This window comes from Marmota marmota, unplaced genomic scaffold, assembly GCF_001458135.2.
Source record: "Marmota marmota marmota unplaced genomic scaffold, marMar, whole genome shotgun sequence".
NCBI classification, from domain to species: Eukaryota; Metazoa; Chordata; class Mammalia; order Rodentia; family Sciuridae; genus Marmota; species Marmota marmota.
In genome coordinates, this window is record NW_026000108.1 from 1,523,046 (window position 1) to 1,542,703 (window position 19,658).

The following is a 19,658-nucleotide window of genomic DNA, read 5'->3' on the forward strand; positions in this document are numbered from 1 at the left end:
ACCCAGTCGCGAGGGCCTGGCCTCTAGTCCCCTGGTTTCTCCTGCTAGTCCTGGTTTCTCCTGCTAGACCAGATTTCCCCTGAGTGATGCCTCTCGGCAGTTCAAACTGTACTCTGGGCCTGCCGTTTGTTGGGTGTGGAGGGTGGCTATTGGGAACCCCGGCACTCTATTGTTTTGATTTTTTCCGCTTGCCCCTCCCCCAGCGCTGGCAAGACAGGTTTCGTTCTCGCTGCTGATGGGAGGGGGAGTTGAAGGTCAGGTGTCTCTAGTTTTCCCCGCGTCTTTATGCAGGCTCGCTCTGATAATCCCTCCCCCGAAAGCCTAGGAGAGATTTTATGCGAATTCTCCGCTGTATGGGAGATGAGCTGAGTAACACACACCTGTTTTATTGTTGCAACCTGTCGGAGAGTGGCCGTGGTTACTTCAGCTCTCCAAGATGGTGGCCGCTGGTTTCCTTGGTGGAGTTTCCGTTGTGGGGTATTCCTTCCCCGTCTGAAATCCCGAACTCAGCCCGGGGCTCAGTGAGGGCTCAGCCGGCAGGATTCCATAGAATCCACAGCAACGTTTCTCCCTGCTTGCTGGTCGCTTCTCGGCGGCGCCCCGCCGTCTGTAGCCGCGGGGCGGGCCGCGCGGATCAGTCAGCCTGGATCTCCGGTTGCACAGTTGGCTCGTGTTTGAGACTCAATTACCGGACCTCGGTGCTGGAAATCCTTCCTCTAGGTTTCGGTGCATCCCCATTTTGCTGTAAGTTCCTAACAAGATAGTTTTTTGTTGTTCTAACTCGTTATTCACCTGCGCAGTGGTGCGGTACACGGGGTGTGATGCACTCTATTCGCGGCCATCTTGGAGTCCATAATATCTTTATTTTGTTTTAATATGGTGTTGAGGATCAAACCCAGTGCCTCGCGCATGCCAGGCAGGCGCACTACCACTTGAGCCACATCCCCAGCCCCTATTTTACTGTCTTTTACTCCTAAAATCTTGTATTTTCTTGGGATGTCTTTTTTTATCTTAAGTTACTTGGGACTGTGACACAGTTCCAAGTAGGTATGTGAATGGCACATGCAGAGCCATGTATCAAGGGACTTCTTAGTACACTGTGGTCACAGACATGAAATCTTTTGGGGTTTCCTTTGTGACCAGACTGGAGGTGTTTTGTAAATGTGCCACATGTCTTCCATTTCTGGGCCCAGGTCCTGTCTGTCTCTCTACCTATCTGGGTGGCTACACTAGGTTGTTGCTTCAGGTGGAGCCTGGCTCTGGTGATGGCCCTCTCTGTTCATTGGCAGGAACTGTAGCTCATCCAGGCACTGCAGCCTCAGCAGCCCAGCCCTGCCCATCCACACACTGTCCACCTGTCTGTCCACCTGCCAGCTGTAAAGCTAGGAGTGACAGACAGCACTGGAAGCTGCAGAGGGGAGGAAGCAGGGGGTGCCAGGGCGTGGCTGCGGCTGCCCTACCTGTGTGATAACACTGGTCAATAGCTGCTTGCGCGAAGTCTTTGATTTTCTTGTACTTCTGCAAAAAGCTCTCCAAAAACTGGGTGGCTTCCTGAACAGTAATTCCAAGGCAAGCAGCAAGCCGCTCCTTCCCTGTGTGAACCAGAAAGACACGTGATCAGAGTCTAGGCCTGACCCCCACCAGGTAAGTTAGGGGTACCAAGAGTATGTTCCCCCCAGGGAGTGACCAGGTACAGGGAATAAACCAACCAAAGGCCTCTGAGACAGTGTGGTGAGTCAAGGTCTCGTTAGCAGTCCTGGTCTGCAGGTGCTCAGTACCACGGATCTAAATAGGGCCTGTTGGACTGAGGTTGTGACTCAGTGGTAGAGAGCTTGCCTCGCACATGTGAGCCCCTGGATTTGATCCTCAGCACCACAGATAAATAAACAAATAAAATAAAGGTATTGTGTCCATCTACAAATATATATATATATATATATAAAAATAATAGGGCCTGTTAACTCTTATTATTATTATTTTTAACAATGTTAACTGTCTTCCAGGTGCAGCAGATGAAGCTTTAAATGAGGTAGACATGGTTCCTGCTCTTGGCTTGGCCAATGGGAGGACCAACTGCAGAACTCGGGGAGGCTGGACAGGGCACAGAGGAAAAGGAGACTAAGTTCCATGCCAAATGATGGAAGTGCACTCAGGAGTTTCTGTGCTTGGAATTTTTAGTTTGAAACACATGCTCTTGGTCCAGACAGATATTTTCCAGGTGTTCTTGTGAAGCTGCTTATAGAAAGGTCTCTGGTGGGTCAGCACCTGAGTTCCAGCACAGCAATGAGCTTCCTGCTGGTCAGGTGCCAGTGCTGGGAGCACAGAGGCCTGGGTGTGAATCTGCCCTGTCACTCACAGAACCTAGGGAAGTTATCTAACCTGCAATGAACTCATACCCTTACTTGTAAGTGAGGAACACGAGTCCTTTCCCATGGGGCGGCTAAGGGAGCTTCATGAGCCAAGGCATGTATAGCTTCAAGCACTGCCTGGCTCCTACTTGGTGTTGAATATGAGTGACCCTCTTCCATTTTCCTCCAGAAAAAAACAAGAACCCAAGATCGGGGTGGGAGCCCTGACAATAGGATTTCGGAGAAGGCCCTGGGCTTCAGGAGGCTGCCCTGATGGAGGGAAGCCCCGAGGGGCATTCTTGGGGGATCACCACCCGGGCTAGGGCAGGGCTTGCTGTTCCCTGTGATAAGCCAGCTGGGGACCTCCCTGAGGCTTTCAGACAGGCTGGGCCAGAGACCACGCCCCAAGGGCAGAGATGTGGGGTCTGTTTAGACAAGAAAAAAGCCTTTCAGGAGTGGGGTTGCCTGGCCTCTCAGGTCTGGTCTTCTCCTTGACTAGGCCATGCTGGCCTCACCCACTGAAGCCTTCCATTGCTCTGGATATGGATAGTGCTCCAGTCTTGGGACAGTGAGGGGCAGACGTTTGCTTCCACTGCTTTGCCAAGAAGAGTGGAAAAGTGGTGTGCTTTGTTCTCCCAGAATTTATGACAGCAGTGAGGGATGAACTCTTGGAATCCCAGTGCTCCCTCTCTGTCCATGTCTAGCTGACTACTCAGAGGTACTTGGCTGGAAATGAAAACACTCCACCACCCTTTTTAAGGTTGAATCAAGATAGTGTGATATCTTCACAAACAAGGTATTATGTTTTGCTACATGTTACCAAAATAATCCATCTCTAACTCTTTCTTTCTGTGGAATTCCAAGAACCACCCATGAGCTATGGTGCTGTGATAGAAAAGTCCATTGTCTTTGAGAAAGAAATCAGATGGCGGCTTGATGCCTCAGCCAGGTCAGACAGAGGGGACTTAGAGTCTTATTCTTAGTGATGTCTTTTCCCATTTCCCATCTGCTGTTAAGCCCATCTGGGGGATTTTTTTATTTCAGACCTTATAGTCTTCAGTTTTAGAATCTTCACTTGGTCCTGTTTATTTGCTGAGGGTTTTCCCTCCCTCATTTGTATATCATTGAGCACAGTTATAATAGCAGTTTTGAAATCCTTGTCTGCTGCTTCCAATACCAGGTCATCTCAGGATCTTTTTCCACGATGGCTTTTTCTTTTGAGTATGACCAAGATGTTTCCTCACGTTTAATAATCTTGGATTGTATCCTGGATATTGTGAATATGTTGTAGAAACTTTGGATTCTGGAGTTCACGCCGGAGCCCAGGGGAGGAAGCTTCTCTGTCTGATCCGGCCGCTCTGCGGGACTCTGAGGAAAAGCTCCCATCAGGTAGACGGCGGCTGCCACCATGGATAAAGGAGACCCCAACAAGCCGAGGGGCAAAATGTCCTTGTACACCTTCTTCGTGCAGACCTGCCGGGAAGAGCACAAGAAGAAACACCCGGACTCTTCCGTCAACTTTGCCGAATTCTCCAAGAAGTGCTCGGAGAGATGGAAGACCATGTCTGCAAAGGAGAAGTCGAAGTTTGAAGATATGGCAAAAAGTGACAAAGCTCGCTATGACAGGGAGATGAAAAATTACGTTCCTCCCAAAGGTGATAAGAAAGGAAAGAAAAAAGATCCCAACGCTCCTAAGAGACCACCATCTGCCTTCTTCCTGTTTTGCTCTGAACATCGCCCAAAGATCAAAAGTGAACACCCAGGCCTGTCCATTGGGGATACTGCAAAAAAAACTGGGTGAAATGTGGTCTGAGCAGTCAGCCAAAGATAAACAGCCATATGAACAGAAAGCAGCTAAGCTAAAGGAGAAATATGAGGAAACTTTGGATTCTGTTATGTTCTTCTCAGGAGCACTGATTTTTAAATTTAATTTGTTTTATTTTTATTTTTTGTGATACTGGGGATTGAACCCAGGAGTACTTAACCACTCAAGCCCTTTTTATCTATTTATTTTTAAATTTTGAGTCAGGGTCTCACAAGGTTGCTTAGAGCCTTGCTAAGTTGCTGAGGCTGGCCTCAAACTTGCAATCCTTCTGCCTCAGCCTCCCAAGTTCTGGGGATTACTGGTGTGTGCCACCAGACCCAGCTTAATTTTTTTTAAAGACAGCAGTTAATTTGGCTAAATTCAAATGTCAAACTCTCTCTCCTTGCAGTGAACAGCAGCTAAAATCTCAGATCAGTCCTCATAGCCTTAGCTGGGCTGTCTGGCGTTTGTACCACTCATGCATAACTAGGGGTCTGTCACAGATTTGGACAGAGTACATATCCAGAATTTGGGCTTCCCCTTGGCTCTATTCTTTCTAAAATCACTCCCTTCACTTTCTAGATTCTATTGTTGCCCCCGACTCTGCCCTCTGGTTTTTCAGGCTGTACGACTGGGGTCCTGAGTTCCCACACCCACAGCAGTGATGGAGCAGGGCTGTGTGATGGGAAGCTCACTGTGCACTATTCCTTTCTTCCAAGTGTCAGCCAACTTGCAGCTTCAGTTGGCTTTTGGTCACTTCCCAGTGCTTTCAATACCTATTTCATAGAGGATAGCCTGTGTGTGTGGGAGGGCTGGGCTGATGGGGGAGACTTGGCTATTACCAGGAGCCACACCTTTTCAGAACATTTATGGCTCAGAATGAATTACTTTCTTCTCACCTGTAGAGCTGTCAAGCTGCTTGAAGGGGAGTGGGTGGCTAAGCGCTTTGTCCATTGGGAACAGATGACATAGTAACCCCAAAGGAAGCAGAGACGAGAGGCTGGTGGAGACAGAGGGTCCCATGGCTCTCCAGGCTCTGGAGTGGGGTTATCACCCTCAAGCCCACTGTTCCTACCCAAGCAGGACATCTCTTGGCTCGAGGGCTCCTCTGTTCTCGCCCACATATTGGCTCCTTCTCTCATAGAGCTGATCAGTTGATTAGGTTTCTATTTTTTGGGTTATAATCACAAGCAGGTATGCCTGAGAGCACCCAGGACCCACTCAGTAGGAACACTAAGCATTTCCCACCCCTAAAATCCTATCTGAGCAATATGGCCTTTGCCAGGTGGCTAATCACGTCCTGTGTGTATACATCATAGATTTATCTGCAGGAAGACACCTCCATTCCGTTTCCTCTAAGTACTGCCCCATAAGTATTGCTCAGTCTCTCACTCATTTCTGTCACTGGGGTTGAGAAGTGTCTGACCAACAGTGAGCCCCAGGAACACTACTCCACCTGGATGGACCTTCCACTCTAGCCCAGGTGTTGCTTCTCTGGGCAGCCTCCCAGGCTCTCAGGCCCCATCCTTATAGGCACTCTTTGGGGCTCCCTGGGTACCAAGGACTCTCAGTGTTAGGCTCAGTTCTAGAGGAGACATGCCCCTTAGAAGCAGGCCTGAGTCCTAGTCCACAGCCCTCCTGTGGGCCCAGCCTACAGCATGCATCCTATAAGCATCTGCTGACTGCTTGGTGACTGGCTGTGGAGCACTCTGAGGAAGCACTGAGAAGACTGGCCAACTCTGAGAAAGTTATAATTATAAAAGCCTTGGGCTTTATCTGGGGGTCTGTGGGCAGTTTCTTGCAGAAGTATGGCTCCTGTTGGAACTCAGAGGTGGCTGTAGGCAGGCACAGTGAGTAGGGAGGTGCCCCAGTACGTTGCTGAGTTTAGGCGACTAAAGGCCATGCCGGCCCTTAAGCTGCTTCTCTGCTTGTTTCAAAGTCTTGCAGCTGCTTCTGCTATCTCTGTCACCATCCTCAGGAACACACAGAATAATGCCTCGGCCAGGGCCCAGTGTTCCTATAGCAGTTTCTGGACTCTCAGAGTTGCGATTCTGTGAAAGGCAGGGCTGCCTGCCTGGGCCAAAGTCCCTCCACTGAATTTTCCAAAGGTTCCCAGCAGCTCAGGAACCTGGTGAATTCACTTGGGTTCTTGGTCCCAGATAATCCGACAAGGTTCTGGTTTCAAAAGGGGAACAGAGACACAACCTGAAGTGAGCAACACGTACGTGGTGATTCCAGCTGTCAGGCAGGCGGGAGCAATGGAGGCTGTGAGGTGGAAGCTTGGGGTGGGAGCCCTGCCAGCATCAGGGCTAAAAGCAGCCAAATTACCCTCTTCACCAGCATCACAGCCAATGACTCACTGCTTATTTGCACAGTGTAGCTCTTTTCCTCTTCAGGAAAAAATAAATACTCCAGAAGAAGCCCAGTGGGTGGCCATGAAGTCCACCTTCATCTGGGGGTGGGGACTACTGTGGGGGACTCTGCTGTCCTCTTGGAGCCCAGTTTACCCACAGTGGGCCTCCCTTTCTCCTGACTGAACAGGAGGGTCCAGCCTCACTTGGGGCATTTGTTGAAATAGCCCAGCATTGAAGCAGGACCCAGATAGGTGGCAGATGACAAGAGATGGGGGCCAGCTGAGCCAGGTGCTGCCTCAGCAATCATACAAGAGCATTTTCTGAGAAGGAGACCAATACTGGCACCTCGGACAGGGCCACATGCTCAGGTGGTGACAGAATCAAGACTTGGGCTGGGCAGGGTGGGAAGGCAGCGTTGGACCTGCTGAGCTGGAGCTCGTGGCACGTCTGGAGCAAGGATGCAAGGCACTGAGGTCTAGTTTACTTGGCAGAATGCTGCTTTCCCCCAGAATGGAGACCCCAGGAAGCTTCAGAGGACATTTAAGAGGAAACAGGCCCAACAACTGAGGAGAGTCCCAGCATCCCATTGTCTCCACTGAGCTCACTTCTGGTGTGTCTTCCAGACACAGTGTGCACAACCAGAACATTCTCAAAGGTCATCAGTGTGCTCAGTGAGTATTACGTGCCTTCTTTATGCCAGGCTATGAGCAAAACCCTCTAGGCTCCTGTCCTCTGGAGCTCATGGTGAGTTACACCTGAGACCTTGAGCAGATAAGAAAGTGCAGAATTGGCATCTCAGTGCCACAGTAAAGGCTCTGCCTATGCTGGAGGCCATGGGCCAGCAGGAAGCAAGTTGAACCCACTGGAACCTCCCCAGTGGAACTTTAGATGAGACCACACTCCAGCCAGCACCCTGATTGCAGCCTGCAAGGGATCTAGTCCCTAGACCCATAAAAACTGTGAGGGGATGAGTGGGCGTTGTTTTAAGTCAATGTGTTTATGGTAACTTGTTACTCAGAAATGGGCAACGAATAACAGTGGTGGGGGAAGGCTGAGGAGGGAGTCAGGGGAGAGCTGCATCTGTCTCCTAAAGGAGATGTCTGCAGAGCAGAGGGCAAGCAAGAGAGCACTGAGGATGGAGGAGGGCTCCGACACACCCACGTCAGGGAGTGGAAGGAAGGATGTCAGGGAATGGAAGGAAGAGGAGGAGAGTGGGAGAGAGCAAAGTGCGATTCTGCTGGGCCCTGGGGCGGCTTGCAGAGGCGGCAGGGGGATGCCCAGGTGTCTGGCCTCTAGCCCCTCTCCTTCCTGCCTGCTTCCCCTGAGGCTGGCCCCAACTCCTGGCCTGAGGCTTGGCTCTGTCCTCTGTTGGGGGCTGTCTTTGGCTGCTGGCCCAGCTGGATGAGTTCTGTTCTGGGACAGATCAATGAGTGCTGAGAAGCGAAAACAAGACAAACCAGGCCCCATTTGAGGTAGCTGCACTCTCTAAAGCCTTGGTGTTTGTGTGTGGAGGAGGATCCCAAGCATGACAATGATGCCTGGTGTGGCAGTGTGCTGGTACCTGCTGTCTCCCCTGACAGTGTTGGCAGTGACACTGTGATCTGGCAGTGTGAAATGGTCTGACTAGTGCTGGGTGACACCAATGTCACCAGTGTTTGTGTAAACAACATACAGGGACTCTCAGAGTGGTTTCTCTTAGACATGGCTGTACTTAAATATAGGTACACAGTCATCCAGCTCATAGGTGACCCCAAGACCTAAACCCCTGCCGTCAGCCCACCTGCTCCATAGACCACGGAGTACACCACCTTCTTGGTCTGCTCTCTGTCTGCGTACGTCACGTGCTCCATGGGAATGTCCTTCCTGTATGGAAAGACAGCCTGGGTCAGGCATAGTTAGCACTGGGTACAGAGAAGGCAGCTGGGATCTTGGCTGGGCTATGACTGTGGCTGCTGTAGTCCCTTGCAGGATTGGACGGTCAGCCTCTGCATTGGTCTCCCAGAGACAGCAGGGTGAGCCCTGCCTTGGGGTTAAAACATTCAGATAGAATTAGGATCAACTCTACCTCTGACTGGCATACGAACCACAGCAATCTCCAAAGATTAAAGCTGAGACAGCTGAGAAGCTCAGTGTTCTGCACATGCCACCAAGGGTCACTCCTCCCTGCCTGGGCATCCCCCAAGGACAGGCAGCCAGCTCTGTTTGCTGCTCTTGCAGACATCCTCAGCATCTACACCAGGCTTCCCTAATGAACTGAGCACAGATTTAGGAGCCAAAAGGGGAAGAGAGACAGAGCCAGAGCCAGAAAGACAGAGAGGAAACCTCTCCCAGTGTTTGTGAGTGGGTCTGTGCTGGGCCCGCTTCCCTGCATAGCCAGGGGGTTCCCAATGATGCCTCAGCCTTCACTTCCTCCTTGCACTGAGCTTCAAGACCAATCTAAGGTAAAAGGTCTTTTCCAAGCATGGGAGTTGTCTTGGACATGCAGGAGGCCTTTTAGATTTCCCAGCATTCACAAGCGCTTTAGTATGGCCTACTTTCCCAAAGAATGTCTCTCCCTGGCTTTTCCTCCAGAGCGTTCAGTGTCCTATTGTTTGCTTCAACTATGATTATTTTGCCCACCACTTTCCTGTGCCAAATGGGTGTGAGTTAGGTGAGACAATGACAAGCACCTGGACCAGTCCTCCAGGCAGCCCTGGACTCATGAGAAGAGACACACATGCCTCTTTGAGATCAAGGCAAGCTCCGCTCCCTCTGGAACCAAGGATCAGGTCCTGAGTGGAGGTGGGACAAGTGGATACTTCAAAGCTCTCCTCACACTCTCTAGCTGCCTTTTCTTGAGTCAGGTCTTGCTGGGGAAGACCTTTGCCTGTTCTTCAGAGAACTGACAAACTTTGTTCTGGCAGTCTCTGCTTGATGTCTGTGTTTCTGAAGGGGACAGGCCATGGAGCTACCTCCTGTACATTTTCGCTGATGTCTAGGGCGTAACAGATACTCACCACCTGGTTTCTAAGTGCCCATGTATACGTAGTGTCCCCCCTTTTCCAGTTGTGGCAAGCTCTATTGCCCACTTGTTTCTCTCACCCTTAAATTTGCTATTGATAAATACTGAATGTAGATAGGAAGCAAAAAAGCCAAAATGTATACAGGCTCAGAACATGTGTCAGCTCCTACATGACACTCCTTAGCCATATTTCCAGCCTTTATTTTAAAAATACCATGCATGCTCTAAATATGCTCCCAGGAAACACTCTGCTGATAAATGTATTTAGAAATCCCCAGCACCAAAACAAACAAAAAAACAACAACAGCTTCCCTCCAGGGCTGCCGGCCACAAGAGCAGACAAGGCCTCAAAGGGACCAGCTGAGAGCACAGAAGGAAGTAAGGAATCTGAGCAGGGCACACCCTGCCAGACGGTAGCTCTGATCCTTCCTCAGAATGACAGACGGGGCAGGACCATCTCTAAGGAAGCTCCCCAGAGTCAGACTGGCAGACTAGCCAACAGCACACTCTGACAACAGAGGATGAACTCTCTTCTTGGGTACATATGGTCATATATTAAATGCAGAAAAAAAATTGCAAAATGTAGAAATGTTAACATTCTCTGATCACAGTGCAATAAAACTAGGAACAAAAACTAAATGAGCCCTTCCATCTAGAAATAAACCAAACCAAAACCAAAAACAAAAACAAAAAAACTTCTATCAACCAACTTTTGTGTGAACAGAAATATAAACAGAAATTATATTGTTTCCAATAAAAACACTTTATATTAGAACCAATCATTCCTATGTTACTAAAAATGAAAGAAAAAAGTAAATAAACTTAGTTTTCAGTTCAAAAAGGAAGGAAGAGAACACGTAAACAAACCAAAAGAATATGAAAGGAAGGAAATTATAAAGCTAGAATAAAGACAGGAGCAGAGGGTTGTGGCTATGGCTCAGAGGTAGAGCGCTCACCTAGGATGCATGAGGCACTGGGTTCCAATCTCAGCACCACATAAAAAATAAATAAAATAAAATAAAGCTATCTTCATTTTCTAGGCTCAGAAATAATTTATACAGCATACAGACTATTTGATTCCTAAGCCTATAACTAAAAATAAATAAATAAATATTAAAAAAAGACAGGAGCAGAAATTAGTGATGTCGAGAACAGAAAGACATAGATCAAATTAATAAATAAATGAAATCCTGGTTCTCATAGAAATAAAATATACAATCCATTATCTAATTTTATCAAAAAAGGAAGAAAGTTTGAATGATAAAATAAGAAATAACAAAGAAAGGTAATTACTGACATAGAGGAAATAAAGACCTTAAAAGTTATTTTGTAAAACTTTATATGAGTAAATTTGAAACCCAGGTTAGATGAATAATACCTGAGGAAAATATAGCTATAAAAATTGATCTCAGCCAGCAGCTCTGGAGGCTGAGGCAAGAGGATTGTGAGTTCAAAGCTACTCTCAGCAAAAGTGAGATGTTAAGCAACTCCAAAAAAGTGTAAAATTGGGGTGGGGATGTGGCTCAGTGGCTGAGTACGCCTAAGTTCAATCCTGAGTACCCTCCCCACAAGCTGACCTCAGTATAGATGAAAGTTAAATAGTCCAATGTCTATAGAAAATAGAGAAAATATTTAAGGAACTACGCTACAAAAACAAACAAACAAACAAAAACCCATCCCAAATAGTTTCATATGGGATTCGATCAAACCATAGGAATCAAATTGTCTCTATGCTGCATAAATTATTTCTGAGCCTAGAAAATGAAGAAAAAATTTCCATTTTTCTTTTATTAATCAAGTATAACAGTTATATCTAAACATGGTAAAGAGAGTATCAGTATAAAGGAAAGTACCAACTGATACCTCATGTGAATACTGATTGATGTAAAACTTCTGAACAGGATACCAGCAACAGATGCCAAGAACACAATGAGAAGCCTCGCTCCCGGCCTGAGGCACCAAGGAGGAGGAGCAGAGCAATTCCTGCTGATGGGGGGGGGGGGAGGCGGCCAGCTGCACTGTGCTCCCACCTACAAACCCAGCTCTCCACCTGCTGCCACCTAGAGACAACAGCCAGGACTGGGAAGATCGTCACCAAGGTCCCTGCCAAGGAGAGACATCAGCCAGGACCGGGAAGACCATCACCAAGGTCCCTGCCACCTAGAGACAACAGCCAGGACTGGGAAGACCATCACCAAGGTCCCTGCCACCTAGAGACAACAGCCAGGACTGGGAAGACCATCACCAAGGTCCCTGTCACCTAGAGACAACAGCCAGGACTGGGAAGACCCTCACCAAGGTCCCTGTCACCTAGAGACAACAGCCAGGACTGGGAAGACCATCACCAAGGTCCCTGTCACCTAGAGACAACAGCCAGGACTGGGAAGACCATCACCAAGGTCCCTGTCACCTAGAGACAACAGCCAGGACTGGGAAGACCATCACCAAGGTCCCTGTCACCTAGAGACAACAGCCAGGACTGGGAAGACCATCACCAAGGTCCCTGTCACCTAGAGACAACAGCCAGGACTGGGAAGACCATCACCAAGGTCCCTGTCACCTAGAGACAACAGCCAGGACTGGGAAGACCATCACCAAGGTCCCTGTCACCTAGAGACAACAGCCAGGACTGGGAAGACCATCACCAAGGTCCCTGTCACCTAGAGACAACAGCCAGGACTGGGAAGACCATCACCAAGGTCCCTGTCACCTAGAGACAACAGCCAGGACTGGGAAGACCATCACCAAGGTCCCTGTCACCTAGAGACAACAGCCAGGACTGGGAAGACCATCACCAAGGTCCCTGTCACCTAGAGACAACAGCCAGGACTGGGAAGACCATCACCAAGGTCCCTGTCACCTAGAGACAACAGCCAGGACTGGGAAGACCATCACCAAGGTCCCTGTCACCTAGAGACAACAGCCAGGACTGGGAAGACCATCACCAAGGTCCCTGTCACCTAGAGACAACAGCCAGGACTGGGAAGACCATCACCAAGGTCCCTGTCACCTAGAGACAACAGCCAGGACTGGGAAGACCATCACCAAGGTCCCTGTCACCTAGAGACAACAGCCAGGACTGGGAAGACCATCACCAAGGTCCCTGTCACCTAGAGACAACAGCCAGGACTGGGAAGACCATCACCAAGGTCCCTGTCACCTAGAGACAACAGCCAGGACTGGGAAGACCATCACCAAGGTCCCTGTCACCTAGAGACAACAGCCAGGACTGGGAAGACCATCACCAAGGTCCCTGTCACCTAGAGACAACAGCCAGGACTGGGAAGACCATCACCAAGGTCCCTGTCACCTAGAGACAACAGCCAGGACTGGGAAGACCATCACCAAGGTCCCTGTCACCTAGAGACAACAGCCAGGACTGGGAAGACCATCACCAAGGTCCCTGTCACCTAGAGACAACAGCCAGGACTGGGAAGACCATCACCAAGGTCCCTGTCACCTAGAGACAACAGCCAGGACTGGGAAGACCATCACCAAGGTCCCTGTCACCTAGAGACAACAGCCAGGACTGGGAAGACCATCACCAAGGTCCCTGTCACCTAGAGACAACAGCCAGGACTGGGAAGACCATCACCAAGGTCCCTGTCACCTAGAGACAACAGCCAGGACTGGGAAGACCCACACCAAGGTCCCTGTCACCTAGAGACAACAGCCAGGACTGGGAAGACCATCACTAAGGTCCCTGCCACCTAGAGACAACAGCCAGGACTGGGAAGACCATCACCAAGGTCCCTGCCACCTTGAGCCAACACTAGGACTGAGAAGACCATCACCAGGTCCCTGCCATCTAGCAGAACAGATAAGACTGGGAAGACCAACAGCAAGGTCTCTGCGGGCCTGGTTACACAGAGGCAAGGGATTGCTAACCTGCAGGAATGCTACAAGATTTTCTGGTGAAAACTTTATATCTCAGATCCACACTGCTGAAGAGGAAGACACAGGAACAACATGAAAGAAAGGAAGAAAATACCCCAAACAAACCAAGATGATACAATAATAGAATCCATTGACAGCACAGTAGCAGAGATGTCAGATAGGAGTTTAGATTGTATATAATTATAATGATCTGCAAAGCACAGAATAATAAAGCAATTACAGGCAGCAAATTGATTACTCCAACAAAGAGATACAAGAGGAAATACAGGTAGCAAAAATTTCATCAAGAAAGAGAAGGAGACACTGAGGAAAAGAACCATACCAGAAATCTTTGAAATGAGGGAAACAATAAACTAAATAAAAAATTCAATATAAAGCATCACCAATAGACCAGACCACTTGGAAGACAGAACCTCAGGCAATGAAGACAAAATATATAATCTTGAAAATAAAGTTGACCACATAATGAAGATGGTAAGAAACCATGAACAGAACCTCCAAGAATTATGGGATAACATGAAAAGACAAAATCTAAGAATTATTGAGATAGAGGAAGGCAACAAGATATAAACCAAAGGAATGCACAATATCTTCAATGAAATAATATTGATTTCCGTATACTGAACCATCCTTGCATCCCAGGGATGAATCCTACTTGATCATGGTGCACATTTTTTTTGATGTGTTTTTGTATCCGATTCGCCAGAATTTTATTGAGGATTTTTGCATCTAGGTTCATTAGAGATATTGGTCTATAGTTTTCTTTCTTTAGGTGTCTTTGTCTGGTTTCGGAAGAGTGTATTTTTTTAATATTTTTTTTTTTTAGTTTTCAGTGGACACAACATCTTTATTTTATTTTTATGTGGTGCTGAGGATCGAACCCAGTGCCTCACAGGTGCTAGGCGAGCGTTCTATCACTTGAGCCACAAACCAAGCCCATAGAGTATATTTTTTGGCATATTATACATACATGGAGTATAACTTGCGTTCCTGTGGTTGTCCATGATGTGGTGTCACACTGGTCACATCTTCATATGTGAACAAAGGAAAGCTATGTCCAGTTCCTTCTACTGTCTTTCCTCTTCCCATCCCTCCCCTCCCTTCATCCCCCTTGTCTAATCCAATGAACTTTTAGTCTTCCCTCCCCTCCTCATTGTGTTAGCATTTGTATATCAGAGAGGACAACAAGAATAAATTTGATTACACTCCTCCCACACAACAAAATACCAAATCTTTGCATGGCATAAAATAACATAAGAAAAGTCAAAAGACAAACCCTAAACGAGGAAAATAGTTGTAACACATTTCACAAAGGAGAGGCTAACACCTCTCACATACAGTGAAATTTTAAAATTTGAGAAAACAAAGACCAAAACAAAATTCTTATGGAAGAATGGGCCATATACACAAATAAAAATGCTAATAAAAAAGGATATTAGAAAATTATCTATATTAGGTCAATCCAAAATGAGGCAATTCTACAAAAGAACTGACTTGAACTCTTCAAAAAAGCCAACATTCTGAAAGCCAAAGAAAGGCTGAGGAGCTGTTCTAGATGAAATATAAGACAAGACATGATTCGAAGCTGGAAACATCTGCTATATGGATATTTTGGGACAATAAGTCAGGTTTTAACATGGCCTGCATATTAGATATTAGCATTGTATCAATGTCCACTCCCCTGCACTCAACAACTGTTACAGGAGATATGTCACTATTCTCAGAAAATAAAAGACCCGAGCACTTACAGGTGAGGAGTTATGATGTCTGTAACTTAACCTCAAAAGGCACAGCCAAATACTATTAAATACATGAATATAAATTTATATAAAATAATATGTATGTATCATGTATATTTTAGTGTTTAATATATATTTAGATATGTAAAACACTAACACTCTTACTTGAAAACTACTACTAAAGAGCTAACATCTTGACATGTGACAGACTTGTATAATCAATTCAGCTTTTGTAAATGTTTGGCTTTTGTTTGTAAATCAGAAAGTTAAAACAAAGTTGGTAGGTGGTTTTCTTCAAATCCTGGGGAAGGGAAAGATTCTAAAACAAGTACCCCAAAATCCTAAACATATAAACAAACTCACCTACCTTAGAGTCAGGAACTCAGTTCTTTAAAAACACAAAGAGAAAGATATATCCATACTTGAGGCTAACATCCAGATTTAGAAGGACTCCTACAAATCAATAAGGCTGACAGACAGACAGACCCTAATATAAAAATAAATGAATTGTGAGATTATATTTTATAAGAGAAAAAATACTGCTAACTACACCCACCAGATTGGCAAATGAAAAAAAATGGTCTGATAATCTCAGTTGTTAGAGAGAATATGGAGAGATGGCAATTATTTTGAGAAACAGTTGTACAGTTATAATTACTATTTTTTAATGTTCTTATCTGGTAATTATAGCATCTCTGTCATGTCTAGGTCTATTTCTATTGATTGATTTTTTTCCTCCTAGTTATACATAATATCTTTCCTCCTTTAGATGCTTGGCAATGTTTTTTTTTTTCATACTGAGGATTGAACCCAGGGGTGCTTAACCACTGAGTCACATCCCCAGCCATTTTTTATATTTTATTTAGAGACAGGGTCTCACTGAGTTGGTAAGTGCACCACCACACCGGGCTTGCAATTTTTATTAATGCCAGACATTGTGACTTTTACATTGTTGGATACTAGATTTTGCTGTATTCCTTAAAATAGTTTTGGACTTTGTTATGGAATGTAGTTAAATTACTTGGGAACATGGTAATCATTTAAAGTATTAAGTTTTGTTGGGAGGGGCCCAGAGTAGCCTTTGGCTTAGGGTAAATTCTCTACTAATGGAGACTACTCCTGCCTGGAATGAGGTCTTTTACCCCAGTTGATGGGAAATGAACTATTTCTGGCACTACGTGAGCTTGGTAATTATTTGGTTGCTACTTCCCAGTGGTTCTTTCTTCTCACATATTTTAAGATCAGGACTCAGCCGAAGTCTGGAGGGACCCATCTGCAGAATCTTCTCCATGCATTTCTTGTTGTCTGGACCACAGAAAAATGAGCCTCACAATTCTAGTTCTCTAGTCTCCTTGGACTCTGATATAAATCTACAGTGTAGAGAGATCAATGGGATGTCTGGATTTCCCTTCCTTGTGCTTCAGCCCAGAAACTTCACCAGGTAGGAAGACTGGGGTCACCTGGTTTCCCTTCTCTAAGGGGTTGTGGTCCTAGATGCCTGCTGTACGATATCTGAAAACCGTCGTTTCATCTGTCTCTAGACGCTAAGAGACGGTAAGCCTGCCTTTTTTCACTCCATCATGGCCAAAGTCCTTTGCTTGTTGTCTTTCCAAGTGAGGCAGGAGAACTAACATGAAAGAGCAGGTAAAACTCCTGTGTACCTGGAGGCCCCTCTTGGTGACCACAGGGTACCTCACCCCAGAGTGGCTATTCCATCTCACTGTAAGAGGAAGCAGATGATTTATATGCCATAAAAGTCTTCTTTGCATCCTGTCCATCGCCTCAGGGATGGATGTAAACATCACTGTTCTCTTGCTTCCAGGTCTGACTCACGACAAAACAAATGATCTTGCCTGCAAGGATGGAAGTCTCCAGAGATCCCAGGCTGGTCCTGAAAGGAAAGGGATGGGGCTCTCCCTAGGCTGAGTGCCACTCAGCACCAGACACGCTCAGCCCAGGCATGGCCTGCCAGCTGCTCTCAGGTGAGCTGCTGTGGGGTGGTGGCCTCTCACACCTTGGGTGCTTTCTTTTCTTAAACTGCCTGTGTACAGACTTCACCTGACCCATCTTCTGATAGCTCGTGATGAAGAATGGTGGAACTGAGTGATGTCAGGGAATGGCTGGCATGTTCTGGGAAGAGGAGTTCACGCACAGGCATTGGGAGCACATGATGGTCTAAGCCCAGCACCATGAGGAAGCAGATATGTAACCCATGACCCCAGGTTACCCCTGCTTGCTTACAAATATCAGCAACATTCTCATAAGACAAGTTCATAAGGGGCCCTGGGTGAGGATATCCACTGTGGTGGTATTTGTGGTGGCAGGTGTCAGAAGCAGCCTGCATGTCCGTTACCAGAATGGACAGGTAAAAGGGAGCAGAGGCATATGATGGGGGTGCAGGGGCTTGGAACAGGCGGAGAAATGGACAGGGTGGACATTGGCAATGTGACAGTCTAAAAAGCAAAGGATCCGTTGGGAAAAAAAATGAAATGAGAGGAATGACATCTATAAGACAAGACCATTTCTTTTTTTAAAATATATTTTAAGTTGTAGATGGACACAAAATTTTTATTTTGTTTATTTATTTTTATGTGGTGCTGAGGATCAAATGAGGCAAGCACTCTACTGCTGAGTCACAACCCCAGCCCGAAGGCAACACCATTTCTATCAGTTAAAATTATATGCACACACTGGGCTGGGGCTGGGGCTCAGTGGCGGAGCGCTTGCCTAGCACATGTGAAGCACTGGGTTCGATCCTCAGCACCACATAAAAATAAATAAAATAAAGGTACTGTGTCCAACTACAACTAAAAATTTATTAAAAATTATATGCACATAAAATAATATAAACACCTGTCCATGGACTGAGACCGCTGAAACCGTGAGCCCCGCAAAAAAAACTTTTCCTCCTTAAAATTGTTCATCAGCTCTTTTGGTTACAGTAGCAAAAAAGCTGATTAACACCTGAAGAAAAGATTAGTGAATGGAAGATAGACAAAAGAACTGAAGATCAGACAAAATACCAGACTGAGATGTAGATAAAATAGAAAAAAAGAAAAGAGCATAAATAAGAGACGCATGGAACATGGTGAAAATCTCTAAAATAGGTCTAGCCTCAGTTCCAAAAGCAGAGGAAGAAGAAGGGAGTGGAAATTTTAAAGAGATAAGGACTAAGAAGTTTCTAAAGCTGATGAGAGACACATAACTTAGACTTAATTGATATATACAGAATATACCACCCAACATCAAGCAGATACACTTTCTTCTCAGCAGCACATGGATCCTTCTCAAAAATAGACCATATATTATGTCACAGGGCAAATCTTAGCAATTACAAAGGAGTAGAGATACTACCATGCATTTTATCTGGTCATAATGGAATGAAATTGGAAATCAATAATAAAATGAGAAAGAAAAAATCCTATATCACATGGAGATTAAACAATATGCTACTGAATGAACAAAGGGTTACAGAAGACATCAAAGAGGAAATTAAAAAATTCTTAGAAGTAAATGAAAACTCAGACACAACATATCGAAATCTCTGGGACACTATGAAAGCAGTACTAAGAGGAAAATTCATTTCATGGAGTTCATTCCTTAAAAGAAGGAAAAGCCAACAAATAAATGACCTCACACTACACCTCAAAGCCTTAGAAAAAGAAGAACAAATCAGCAGCAAATACAGTAGAAGGCAAGAAATAATTAAAATCAGAGCTGAAATCAATGAAATCGAAACAAAAGAAACAATCGAAAAAATTGACAAAACTAAAAGTTGGTTCTTTGAAAAAATAAATAAGATTGATAGACCACTAGCCACACTAACAAAGAGAAGAAGAGAGAAAACCCAAATTACTATCTTATGGGATAAAAAAGGCAACATCACAACAGACAATTCAGAAATACAGAAGATAATTAGAAATTATTTTGAAATCCTATGCTCTAATAAAATAGAAGATAGTGAAGGCATCGATAAATTCCTTAAGACATATGAGCTACCCAGATTGAGTCAGGATGATATAAACAACCTAAACAGACCAATATCAAGTGAGGGAATAGAAGAAGCCATCAAAAGACTACCAACCAAGAAAAGCCCAGGACCGGATGGATATATAGCAGAGTTTTACAAGAACTTTAAAGAAGAACTAATACCAATACTCTACAATCTATTTCAGGAGATAGAAAAAGAGGGAGAACTTCCAAATTCATTCTATGAGGCCAATATCACCCTGATTACCAAACCAGATAAAGACACCTCAAAGAAAGAAAACTACAGACCAATATCCCTAGTGAATTTAGATGCAAAAATCCTCAATAAAATTCTAGCAAATCGGATACAAAAACATATCAAAAAGATGGTGCACCATGATCAAGTAGGATTCATCCCTGGGATGCAAGGCTGGTTCAATATACGGAAATCAGTAAACATTATTCACCACATCAATAGACTTAAAGATAAGAACCATATGATCATCTCGATAGATGCAGAAAAAGCATTCGACAAAGTACAGCATC

General features: G+C 45.7%; 1 protein-coding gene and 1 pseudogene across 1 annotated transcript in view; one reads left to right on the top strand and one right to left on the bottom strand.

Moving 5' to 3' along the window:
* Positions 1–19,658, bottom strand: part of Poln (DNA polymerase nu) — a 165,144-nt gene that overhangs the window by 21,988 nt on the left and 123,498 nt on the right. Inside the window, exons 19-20 of the mRNA XM_048784045.1 lie at positions 8,287–8,369; positions 1,461–1,592 (exon numbers count right to left, since the gene is read on the bottom strand). Of these exons, the coding sequence (XP_048640002.1) occupies positions 1,461–1,592; positions 8,287–8,369 (215 nt within the window). The remainder of the gene's footprint in view (positions 1–1,460; positions 1,593–8,286; positions 8,370–19,658) is intronic.
* LOC107138893 lies at positions 3,650–4,817 on the top strand (annotated as a pseudogene).